The 12411-nt window shown below is 62.1% G+C and overlaps 1 protein-coding gene across 1 annotated transcript; it reads right to left on the reverse strand.

Annotated features, from left to right (window-relative positions):
- Nucleotides 1-347: 347 nt before the first annotated feature.
- On the reverse strand, nt 348-12411 carry SLC9A5 (solute carrier family 9 member A5). The gene is made up of 16 exons (XM_059824759.1): nt 12279-12411; nt 7073-7375; nt 6257-6420; nt 5884-5962; nt 5437-5614; nt 5068-5306; nt 4699-4901; nt 4064-4153; nt 3863-3933; nt 3026-3155; nt 2767-2855; nt 2492-2618; nt 2192-2362; nt 1462-1531; nt 1122-1253; nt 348-829 (listed from the first exon to the last, which is right to left on the reverse strand). Exons 1-16 carry the CDS (start codon nt 12409-12411, stop codon nt 363-365), a joined length of 2646 nt encoding a protein of 881 aa, XP_059680742.1. The 3' UTR covers nt 348-362.

The raw sequence follows: 12411 nt of genomic DNA on the forward strand, positions 1-12411 counted from the left end.
CCAGAACGGGATCGAGTCCACTGGGATCTCAGCCCCGGGAGGAACATCTCTGGCCTCCCAGCGCTGTGAAGGTGTGTAGGGACCAGAGCGGAAGAAAGAGGTTTGGGGTCTGTGCCTCCCTGGGTGGACGGGGGTTGGTACCTGCTGTTGAGGCATGAAGCCCAATTATTGACCGGTTTTGCATCAGTAGGTGCGTGGGCAAAGCCCACCTTGGAGTGCAGCTCCGGGAGGAGTACCGGGCTCTCCTGCCACTCCTGGAGTTTATGGAGACACACACAAGCTTTACAACGCAAGACAGCAGAGCGGTCAGCGGGTCGCAGCCCATCCGCAGCCCCCAGCCCCTTCCCCATCTGCAGTCTGCCTCAGAGGTGGCTCGCTCTGTTGAACATCAGCCACCTGGGCTCCGCAGCGGGCAGCATCCTGCCCTGCTCCTCCGTGGCCATCAAAGGCTGCAGCTCCTGCTGCTCAGCACCATCCGGGCTGCTGTCACTCTGCGACCGGCCGCTCTTTGAGACATGGCTGGGGAACTGGAAGCAGGAACTCTGCTCCGGCATCGCCCGGCTCGCAGACTGGGGTTGCTCCTCCAGCACAGGGCAGGCAAATCTCCTGTGCTGAGGTCCGCTCTCGATGCCTGGGGGGGAAGCGATGCTCTCCAGGGAGGAGATGCTTTGGTTCCACGCCTTCTGCATGTCCACTGGCACGATTTTGGTGGTCTCCGAGGAGACATAAACAGCCAGATCAGCCTGGTCTCCTTTCCATGGCAGCTCCTTCTCTGCCAAGGTAGGCGATGGTGGGATGATGCAGGGGCTGGGGCAGACATCCAGGCTGCCTGGGGATGCAGAAGGAGGGACAGTGAGAAGGATCATTCACAGCTCTTGCTCTCTCCCTGGGCCCTGCAAACATGGTAGAACCAACCACTGCCGAAAAGCCAGCTGGCCCAGGGATGCAGGAGCCACCAGAGAGGTTCTGCCATGCCTCCAGAGCCACAGAGAAGAGTGATTCTCCCATTCATGCTCTGCTGACTTTGGTTTTGCCCAGGCCAAGGCAGCGTTGCTCCTCAGGTGGAGGAAGGACAAGCTACCCAACGGCAGCTGCCCCGGTGTGGGAGCATCGGTGCCTACCAGGAGTTGTCTTTCCCTGCAGGACCTCATCGGTGGCTCGAGCGACGAATACAATCCCTTCATCATCCTCTCTCTCTGTCTCCGAGCTATCGCTCTCCTCCTCTTCTGAGCTGACCATCACCAGGACAGGAGCTGCAGCCAGATGGAGGGAGTTGGTTTGGAGGATGGGGCACCCTGTGGGGGAAGGACTGCACCCACAGGAGAAGGACTTGGTGCTAGTGCAACGCCGGGTGCTGTTGGGCCACCGAGCTGGCAGCGGGCAGGCACAGCGGGCTGCTCCATCCCACCCCACCAGCTCCCCTTGCCAGGATCTGCAAACCTCGCCTGCCACCAGCCTTACCTGCCTCCTGCCAGGGGACGTTTCTGTGCGTCTTCCCATTGGGTGCATCGCTGGTCAGAGAGATGTTCTTCTGTGAAGGAAGAGGGACCGGCTGGGACCTGCCCTGTGCAAACCCCTAACCCCGACCCCCTAACCCCGACCTGCCCTGTGCAAACCCCTAACCCCGACCCCCTAAGCCCGACCTGCCCCGTGCAAACCCCTAACCCCGACCCTGCAAGCCAGGGTAACCCCAAGGACTCAGATTCCCACCCCAGCTAGGTGGCAGCTGGCAGTCAGTGGTTCCTCGTCCTTAGACATTTCATCTTCATGGCCCTACAATAAACAGCTCAGCTGCAATGGCTTCAAGAGCCTCCAAATGAGAGAAGACTTCTAAGGCCCCGTTTAAGGCGCACTGCCACACTTCTGAGCCTGGATCTGCACCGATGTTCAGGCTACTTTATGTGGAGTGCTCTTGGAAAACAAATGTGGGGCTCCTCCAGGGCTCGGGACCACTTTGCCCAGGGAAGAGCCATGCCACGGCAGCGCTGGCATGGTGGGGACACGCGAGACCCGCATGCTCACACGCAGTATACGCAGGACTGAGATGAGGTGAGCCGCTCTCCGCACTGGCCCTGGAGCTGCTGATGCCCTGCAGCACCTCAACTAACCCCCGAAGGACCTCACTGTCTGCAGCCTGGGGGAGGCCAAATCTCAGAGCTAGTAATGGAGCAGGAGGTTGGGGAGCGCTTGCCTTTTTCCTGCCCTTTTCCTTCAGCCTGGCCTTGCTCTTGGAGGAGCAGACATTGTGCTTTGTGGACTTGAAGGTCTCCAGCCGCCTCTTCATGTTCTGCCGGAAGATTTCTTTATCTTGGCGCTCTTGTTTATCTGGAGAGATGAAGTGACGGCTGTAGCTGGCCTTGTACTGGCCGAGGGAGAGGCAAAGAGACACAGGGTGAGCAGCTGGCCCCATGGAGCATCCTCCATCCCTGCTCCTCTTGCGGGTGCTGCTACCCTCGGGGTGAGCCGCACGCCACGGCCAGGGAGCGCTCACCCGCCGGCGGGGCTTGTAGAGGCTCCCTCGCAGCACGTGGTGCATGGCGGCATCCTCCTTGTCCCGGCGGCTCCGCACCGTGTCGATCACCTGCAGGTCCAGGCACGCGCCACTCCCGCTCTCCCTCCTGGGGATGGGAGATGGAGATGCTGAGCTCCATGCCTGCATCCTGCCAGCCCCCTGCCAGCCCCGGCACAACCCACCCCTGGGGAAGGGGGTGGTTGCAGCGGTCCAGCGAGGTCTGCCCAGGGGCTCGGAGGGATGCTTGTACTCACAGGAGGTTTGTGACCGACGACTCTGACATGGACGTGCGGCTGGGCATGGAGGGCAGTGCCAGCTTGGCGGCTGAGAGCACGTGGCCACCCTGGGAGGTAGGAGGGCAAGGCTGGCATCGGGCAGTGGGGACCCAGCCGGGCTGGGGGAGTCCCCACCACCTGGCCAGAGGGGACATGGAGTAGCCACGCATGGAGCCAGCCGGCTCCTGCCAGGGCCATCCCGCCAGCCAGGCCCCACCGCGTGCCCACTCATCCCTACTTGGTCAACGAAGCTGATAGCATCACGGATGTTCAGCTTGTAGTAAACATCCCAGATCTCGTCCCGCAGCCTATAGGCAGATTTCCGCATCAGGAGCTGGCTCAGGTACTTCTTGTCAAACTGTTCCCACCTGCCACGAGACGAAGACACGGGTGGTTTAACTCCCACGGGGCACCACAGCCAGGGACCCCCTGCCCACACAAGGTTGAGATGTCCAAAGCATGGCGAGAGCAGGCTGAGCATGCAGGACCCAGGGACACGCTGCCAGGGAGGGCAGAAGGGGAGGGGACATGCTGACCCTTCATCCCTGCCCAAGGGGAAGCCGGAGACCGGTGGGTCTGCGGGAAGCGATGGGAGCGGGAGTGGGGCTGGCGCAGCTGCCCTGCTGGAGCGCTTCCTCCAGGAAACAGGCTTTTCTCATCCTTTTCCTGTTGCCGTGCTGCAGATAAACACTGCCCAGGCTTTAACAGGGCTGTTCCCTCCTCAGAGCCCAGCGCCCTCCATCCATGGGGAGGCACAGGGCCATCACCGCCACCACGGACACCCCACAGTCCCCCAGGCTCCGGCACGGGCAAGGAATGCCAGCTCTCGCAGCATCCCCAGCCGCGCCTGCCTGATCTCTCTCTGGGATGCTTTTGGGACCTCAGTCTGCTGCACAACAGCAGCCAGATGGTCCCCTTCCAGATGGACTGACGGACAGACATACAGCCTTCCTGGTCCTGCTGTCCTGCCTACAGCAGGGGTGTCCTCCAGCGGGGCCCCTGCGATGTCCCCGTGGCTGGCACGCGTCCCCCATCCACCTGAAGGCTGACAGAGGATCCTGGCTAAGACACTCACTTGTCCCGCCAGTAATGGTAGCCGTGGTGTCCCACAATGTCCTCCACCGCTGCCAGGATGTGGTCAAAGGCCTTGAGCGAGGAGAAGAGGGTGAGAGTGGTGGCAAGGCTGCAGGTGCCCCAGGGGTGCCAAGGCCATGCATCACCCTCGCCCAGCCCCGGCGCTGCAGGGAGCCGGGCAGCCTCCGGCACCAGCACCTACATGCTCATGCAGCTCCTCGTTCAGCGTGGGCTTGTGGTGGTCGCTGCGCTTCACCTTCAGCCACGTCACCAGGGGTTTGATGGTGAGGCCCTGGAACGGCAGGAGAAGGCAAGGGAAAGACTGGGAGGGTGAGAGGGTAAGTGGCTGGGGCATGGGGAGCAGAAGCAGCACAAAGTGACCGGGGACAGCAGCTGTGCCGGCCGCACGTGTCCCTGCCAACCCAGCCCCCTGCGCCAGGGACCTGGGCGATGGTCCTGTGTCCTGGCAGGCAGCGACCATGTCATACTCCTCCAGTCCCCTTCCCCTAGGTTCGCATCCAGTCCTGGGGCGCAGGAACCCCAAGCCCAGCAGCTTTGTAAAGAGAACAGCCTGGCCAGGCACACACCATTGCTGCTCTTGAAGCGAGTCCCAGAACAAGAAGCCAACAGGGAAACAACATGGGCCATGGCCCTGCCATTGCGACAGCCACCGCAGTGGTTCTGCACGCCAGCCTGGTGATGGATGGGGTGCCAGGAGACACCGAGGACCAAAGGTGACTTGAAAAGTGGTACTTGCCCCAAGCACATGTCCTGGCCCCCCAGGCGAGCTCCGGGCAAAAGGGCAGCACTGGAGGAGGGCACGGTGCCCATCCTCACCTGCACAATGACAGTGAAGAACACCACCACGATGGTCGTTGCCACAAAGTAGTCCTTGGCTTTCACCTTTGCCCTGTCCAGCAGGATGACCAGGGCGAAGGCCACGGCTCCGCGGAGGCCACCGTATGACATGACCACTTGGTCGATCCTGTCCAGGGGGATGAGGCGGAAGCGGTTGAGCACACAGGTCTGGAGGACAACGCCTAGGGAAGAAGGAGAAGGAGAGCCTGGGATGCCGGCAGAGCCCTGCCTGCTCCTGGAGATGGGACAAAGCCCGGGCCAGGAGCCGAGGCTGGTCCCACGCCCCAGCCTTTCTTGGGGAATGCCTCTTTTTGGCATGACAAGGGCTGGGTGCTACCAGCCAGAAGCACAGCGGGGTAGACTGACCCACAGCTCTGAAGAGCAGGATAAAGAACAGGGTGCCCAGCACCAGTGCTGTGTCCCATGCCCACTTGGAGGTGTCCACAGCCGAGATTCCCAGAAACATGAAGATGATGGTCTCTGAGCTGCTGGCCAGTGTCTTCATGGTGTACTTCACCGTGGTGCGGGATTTCTGGGAGATGTTGGCTTCCACGTACTTCTTGCAGCAGATCCCGCAGAAGGTGACTCTGCAGAGGGGCAGAAAGAGCTGGCATGACCCTATGGCAGGATGAGGAGTGGGTCTGCTCGCTGCCTCTTGCTGCTCAGCACTGCACCCCTGATTTCCTGGACCCCCCCAGCAGACACCCCAGTACTCACGCCAGGATGGAGGAGAGCGAGACCATCTCGGCAGCAAGGTACGCGACATAGGCCAGGAGGAAGACAAAGAGCGGCTCGATGATGCGCACGCGCTTGGTGAACCGCGTGATCAGGGCCAGGAGGAAGGCGAAGAGCAGCCCCACTGCCGTGCCCCCCAGGCTCACCAGGAAGAAGGAGGCTGGTGGGGTGAGAAGACTCATTTGCACCATAAACAAGCGCAGCTCCTGTGCCCCACGGCCATGCCACGCTGGGCTGGCCGAGCCCCGTGCTCCCACCCGGGTCCCCACCAAAGCATCCCGTGATGACGGCTGGTGTGTGACCGCTGGGATGGAGATGACAGAGCTGTGGTGCTCAGTGCTCACCCCACAGTACGACAGCACCCGTGCTCACCCCCCACACTTCCACCCCAGAGGAAGAATCGGAGGGGCTGGTGGGGCACGTACTCACCTACCCCCTTCACGTAGTCCGTGGCATGGATGTGTGCTGGGCCCAGCTCCACAAAAGAGTTGAAGACCTTGTACAGCACCTGCAGGCAAGGCAAATCCCTTGGGGAAGGCAGGACATCGCTCTGCCTTGAGAGGGGCAGCACCTGCGGGCAGGATGGACCCTGCGGAAGAGGCACTACCTGCCCCAAATCTGCCAGGTCACACAGCTCATCTCAGCAGGCAAAGTCTCCCAGGGCCAGGAGAGACCCAGAGAGCATGGCATGGGTCTGCCCCCAGCCTGGGGATGTCCCCTGCATCCTCTTCCCATCCTAGGGGACTCCAGCGCCCTGGCCCACACTGGGCTCCTATCTAGGGTCTCCCAAGCTCCAACTCACCACGGTGACAGCGTCGTTCAGGAGAGACTCGCCAAACACGATGATAAAGAGGGTCTCGTTTACATGGACCTCTTCGAAGACGGCCAGCACTGCCACAGGGTCCACAGCCGAGATGAGGCTGCCGAAGAGCAGGAAATCCATCAGCCCAGCTTCAACGCCTGGATCTGCTAGGACAGAAGGACCGAGCTCAGGCAGACCATCTGCCTCAGAGCCCCTTTCACCAGGCTGAAACAAGCCTGTCCCTCATCTGCTCCTGGTGACTTGGCCGCAGCATCCCAACTTGGGGTGCAGTGGGCTGAGCTAGGGAGTGTTCCCAGACCCCTAGGGTCCCCCAGCGAAGCAGGGTTCAGCACGTCCTTACTGCAGCATGAAGGGAGCAGGGCTTGGACATCCCCCCTGGCACCCAGGTGCATCGCTGCCCCTCCGGCAGGTATGCACCGAAGGAGGCTCAGCAGCCGCATCTCAGGTCCAGGCATCAAGGGGTTTCTCGGGGCTCAGGAGACTGAAAACACAGCCCAGGCTAGCCAAGGCCAGTGGCTACAGCCGAGGACAGGGAACACGGCAGCGAGCCAGCAAAGCTAGCCAAGGTCGGCGACAAAAATAGCAAAGACATGAGTCAGCTCAGTGCCGAGCAGGGCTCGTTTGTCCTGCATGCTTGACGGTCCTGCCAGAGCACCGTTCCCAGGACGCCAGGACCCTGCTCCTGCTATAATTCCTGGGAATCCACAGGCTATGGACTCTGAACTTGGGGTTGCTTTGCACCTCCGACCCATCTTTTGGGGATGTGGCCCAAGCTGGGCAGCCCTGTGCACCCACCCATGAGCCCGGCTCGGTGCAGCCCCCAGAGCGCAGTGCCGGTGGTGAAGGAGTTCCAGAGCGTGCCCACCACCGCGTAGGTGAGGATGGCACCTATGTTGTCGAAGAACAGCCGGCTGGGCATGAAGTAGCCCGAGTCTAGGACGATGGGGGGCAGGAGGAAGAGGAAGAACATGTTGGGCTCCAGCTGGTACTCCGCCTTCTTCGCCACGGCCAACACGATGCCCCCCAGGCCCAGCCCCAGCAGGATGAGGAGGCAGCTCTCCGGGACGATGGACGTCACCTTCCTTGACAGGTGGAAAACTAGAAGGAAAGGAAGAATGAGAGCATCAGCCAAATGGGCACGTGGACAGAGCATCCCAAATCCAGAAGCTTCGACGGAAAGGCTGGCTGATGCATGACGGACCCTGGGGTGGACAAGGGAGAGCCTAAGGCTGCTTTGTGGCTGTGTGTGCACAGACCTTCCAGCTAGCTCCCAGGTCAGGATTTCAGGTCCCCAGCTCTTTGGGATCTCCCTCTCCGCCCTGCACCTGCAAGCAGCAGTGCAATTTGCTTTTCTTGGCCTCCGGTATCTGCACTTAAAGGATAAAAGCAGCCAGTGAGCACCTTCACAGTGTCACAAGCAATGCCGGCTGCTGTTTGAGCGAAGACATCCTGGTTCACCGGGACACGTTACCCGACTCAGAGATGAGGATGTTCAGCCCTGGTGATGGGGTGACCTTGTTTGCAGCCGTCTGAGCAAGCAGACGGAGCAGCACGCAAACCACTGCAGCACAAGCCAGTCGGCCGGTCTCCGTGCCAGATCACAACCTTCCTCAGCACTGGCTAACCTACCTGCATGCAAAAAACAGGCGCACAGGAGCTGCAGATTTAGAGATGGCTTTGAATAAGCAGTTTATTCCATGCGAGCAAATCTTAAATTGCTGTGGAACAGGATATATTTTTTAAAGCGAGCAGAGCGTGCCCTGGTATTCAACCATCAGCTCTGTGGCAGTGAGCCTGCAGCTCAGGCACAAGCCAGCAGGACGTCACGCCAGCCAGCACAGGGGACACGCTCCTCCAGGCAGCCTTGTCCCCAAGGCGGGGGGGGCGGTCCTGTGTAATCCCAAATCATCCCAGCTTCCAGGCGAGCAACCCCCCATCCCTGCGGATTTCTCCTCCCTAGCGCAGGGCGCTGTATTTTTGCTACCCCCGAAAGGCTTGGGGAAAGGCTGTCGAGGGTCACGTCGTTCTGCCATCACTTGTGACATCCAGCCCAGCTCTGTAGCATGACTTGGCCATCAGATGAAGAAACCTTCTCCTGAGGAATACGTTCCTCCAGGCACTTCCAGAGCCACCTCTTGTCCTTGAGCACCCAGTAGGTACAAGAGACATAAGGGCAGCCTCTGAGCCGTCACTTGGCTGCAAGCCCAGCCCTGCTGCCAACCCAAACCCCAGTCCCTAAAGCCCTTTAGCTGGATTAAAGGTGCCCGTTGCTTGTGCCAAATCATCCCACCAGAAAGAAAGCTCTGCTGGGGTCACACGCAGACCCTAGGCTTCTTCCCTCCTTGGGAACCCTCGTGGACAGACCATAAGGTCTGCTGAGCCCAGAGTCCTGTCTCCAGTGGCATAGACCTGGAGAGGAGCCCAGGAACAGGCAGTGCTTCATCAGTAGGTTTCCATGACTCTACGCCCTTGTCGTTCTCCTCTGAACCCGTCCCAGTCCTGCTCTATCCTTTCTGGGACGGGTCCCAGTGTCCCTGAGATGCAGACACCCTGGGATCTGAGGTCGTGGCCTCCTGATGTTCTTCCTTTCTCCTTTCCTAACACCTCTTAGGCAATTTGCTTTCCTTCGCTGCAGCCGAACCCCGAATTAGAGGAGATAACTCAATGTCAAAGATCTGGTTCCTAAGTAGAGACGACATCTGTGAGCCCACCACCGAACGTGCAGGCTAAGGGCTGCTTTTCCTCTCGTTGAGACCTTCACAGCGACCTGCGCTTCTCCTTGGCACGGTAAGCCCTGTCCGTGCCACCCTGGTGAGCCCCGGCACTGCTCCCCTGCCATAACGCCCTGGGAACCCTGCCACAGCCGGCAAGGGCAGAGCGGCGAGCACCGGGGCGGTGTGATGTGCCACTCCAGCACCGACCACCTCAAGAAGAAAGAGCTGCAGAGCACCCAGGGCCAAGCCTCTGCCATGGCTCTGCAGCCAAGCGCCCCAGCCCCAGAGCCCGGGACATCCGTCCTTGCTCCCAGCCATCTCCGCTCGCTGCCAGGGGCTGCGATTCAGCCACGGAGGCGGTGGTGATACGGACACTACAGCCCTCCAAGCAAACCCACAGCCCGGAGAAGGGCTGGCTGAGCTCCAGCCCAGCCAAATTCCTGCTAAATGACCGCACAAGCCGCGGCAGAGCCCTGTTCGCCCCACGCGAGCCCGGCGAAGGCAGCGGCGGTGGGCGAACGGCGCTCGCTCAGCGCCTGCGGCAGGCTGCGAAACAGCTTCCCGCCCACGGGAATAAAGCTCTGAAGTTTTCAAGAAGGGAACGAGGCGTCCAGCCCCTTTCTGCGTGCTCGGGAGCATTGCCAAGATCCCCGCTCCCCGCTCCGGCAACCCATCTACATTCCCCATGCTGCGGAGGTATGCCCTGGCTGGCTGGAGAGACCCAGGAGAGCCCGCAGAGATGCTACGGGGACATGGAGACATGGCTCCTGGCTGTCACCCGTCATTCTTTCCCCTGAGCCAAAAACTTGGGCAAAGAAGGGAGCAGCGTCGATGGGAAAGACCCTGCTTGTCCAAAAATCCCCTGGCTAAGGGGGGATGCTGCCACCTTCCCGAGCAAATGACAGCGCACGAGCTCCTCTGCGCCACAGGGAGCAGCCAGCGGGGACGGGTGGAACGAGCTCTAATTTTACATGAGCTAGTCAAGAATTTCAGTATTAAAGGTTCCCACAGCAACGGTAACTTAGCCACATGTGAATTAACTTCAGAGCCATAATCCACTCTCAGGCATCCATAATACAGGATTTGCCACTGGGAGAACTCGGGGCCTCCTCCGGTGCTTGGGGAATGGCGAAACTCCTAAACCAAGACACAAGGAGCCGGGGACAGAGGTGATGGTGCAAGGAGAGAGGGTTGCGACCCATGGCGATGCTGCTGGGTGGAAAAACATCCGTCTGCTGGCAAACCCCTGCCCCCGGGGCAGCTGTGGGTGAGGAGCAGGTTTGGGGCAATGCTCCTTACTGGTCCTTAATTTCCTTCTTCCCCACATCCCGTTCAAGCAGATCTGTGCTCTGTCTAGATACGGAAAAGGCAGCAAAGCCCGGATGATGCCTCGCTGTGCAGGAAGGCAACACCCAAGCCAGTTTTTCCCCTCCCCGAGTGTTTGCTGGCTCCGGGCACCCCAGCATCGTGACCGCCTCCGAGAACAGAGCCCACAGTGTCATTTCCCCATCACCCAGGGGCCGCTTCCTCCCCTGCAGTCACAGGGCTGTGAGTTGGCAGCCCAGCGCCGCAACCGCAACGGCTCCTCTGCGCCAGCCTACGCCCGGCGGCCGTGGCCGCCGCAGCCGGAGCTGCCCCCTCCACTCCCCGCCGTCCTCCGCCCCAGGCTCCATCTCCTCCGTGGGCTCCCGTGCGCCCCGGGGACCGTGCGTGCGTGGGGTCACGTGCCACCTCCGGGGTCACCCCTGCCAGGGTGCTGCCTGCAGCCCCGGCTCCAGGGTGTCGCTCCTTGCTCTGGGCTGTGAGTATCCATCGGACCCATCGGATGCTGGGAGCTACCCACCATCGGGGTTGTGTCTCCCAGACGGAGAAGGAGGGTGGCCATCAGCTCGCCTCAGGCCTGGAAGAGCGTGGCTGGGCTGGGGGTTTGGGAATCACCCCGGCTCAGCCCCCTCCCGCACCCGCCGGCACTGCCGGGGCAAAGGGGAGCACATCAAGGGAAACCCGCGCAGGGAGCAGCTCCGGAGAGACGTTTGAGAGAAGCAAATAGGAGCCAGGGAAAGGGATCGTCTCTCTGATCTTCTGCAGGTAGGCGGGACGCACTCGGCAGCTGGAGGTGGCACAGCTGTATTTTTAAGCACACGACGCCCGTTAATTCATTTCTCACAATGCTTTAGGTCTCCCTTGCGAAAAGGCCAAGGAAGGAGAGGAGCGCGAGGTCCACGGCGCTGTATTCGATGATGCGTGGGACAGGCAGAGGCCAGCCGATGGTGACAGTTGTCCCCTGTGTGCTGGGAGCTGCTGCTGGTCCCCGGCTGCTTGGAGACTCCCCTGCCTAACTCCGAACCCGCATTTCTTAAGCCGGCTCCAAACGAAGAGGGTGCCTGCGCCCCTGCCACGGGGGCTGTGCCCACAGCGGGGCCCCCAAGGAGGAAACCTGCCTCAAGGTCACCGTCTTGTCCCCTGGGCCCAGTACCGCAGGCAGCGGTACCGCGGGGGACCAGCCCCTGGGGACCCTGCTCGGCACCCACAGGCGGGCGTCCCCTCCCCAGCACCCAGGGTGCTCCGGGGGGGGGCACAGCCCTGCGGCAGCTCCCACCCATCCTCCTTGCACCTTCCCACGCAGCCTCTTGCGGCAGAGCCTCCCCTCGGCTGCCTGGTCCTGTGCTGGGGAGCCCGAGAGCCGGAGGCGACGCAGATCTGGAGTGACCCACCGGAGGGGACCACAGGCACGGACCCGTCCCCAAGGCTGCCGGGGACACGTCTTGCCCAACACCGGCACCGCCGAGGCCTTCCCGGAGCTGGGGGGACCAAGTGGCTCCCAGCCCTGCCGGCGGCACGTGCTGTGCCAGCCTTTGGGGCATGGGACATCCTTGCTGGACATCTCTGCTCAGCTCTTCTTGTCCTCCGGAACCCTCTCTCCTCTGCGCCCACCCGTCCATCCCGCGCGGGGAAAAGGGGACCGGGCCCCCGCCTTGTCCCTTGGGCTGTACCCTCACCTCCTCACCGCTCACCAGCCCAGGGAAGGGGACGGAGGAGGCGGTGCGGGGTCGTGCCAGGCCACCGCAGCCCAGCTGGGGACAGTGACCAGCCGGGCTCTGGCCACTCGTCCCCATGCCCCGTGTCCCGCTGCGCGGTGGCACCCCTCGCCCCGGATGCCCCCGCGCCCACCGGGGATGCCGCATCCCACCCTGCCTGCCCCGGGGGGGGGGGCACGGCTGCTCCCGGAGCCCCGGGGGAGCGGAGGGGGGGACGGGGCGGGGGGGGGGGGGGACACGGCCACTCACCGATCTTGGCCAGGCTGGCCACCAGGATCCAGGCGGCCACCAGGCAGGGCGCCTGCACCTCCCGCCACTGCCACCGCAGCAGCTCGGCGCCCGCCGGGGCGGCGGGGCCGGGGGAGGCCGCCGGGGGCTGCAT

This window comes from Gavia stellata, chromosome 15 (genome assembly GCF_030936135.1).
Source record: "Gavia stellata isolate bGavSte3 chromosome 15, bGavSte3.hap2, whole genome shotgun sequence".
NCBI classification, from domain to species: Eukaryota; Metazoa; Chordata; class Aves; order Gaviiformes; family Gaviidae; genus Gavia; species Gavia stellata.

Bases quoted from the DNA above. Each gene is read 5' to 3' on its own strand.
- SLC9A5 (XM_059824759.1), bottom strand. From the start codon at position 12,411: ATGCAGCCCCCGGCGGCCTCCCCCGGCCCCGCCGCCCCGGCGGGCGCC. The intron at 3,156-3,862 runs GTGAGTGTCTTA...GTCTCGTGGCAG, and splicing joins TACCATTACTGGCGGGACAA to GTGGGAACAGTTTGACAAGA. The intron at 2,856-3,025 runs GTAGGGATGAGT...CCTACCTCCCAG, and splicing joins CTATCAGCTTCGTTGACCAA to GGTGGCCACGTGCTCTCAGC.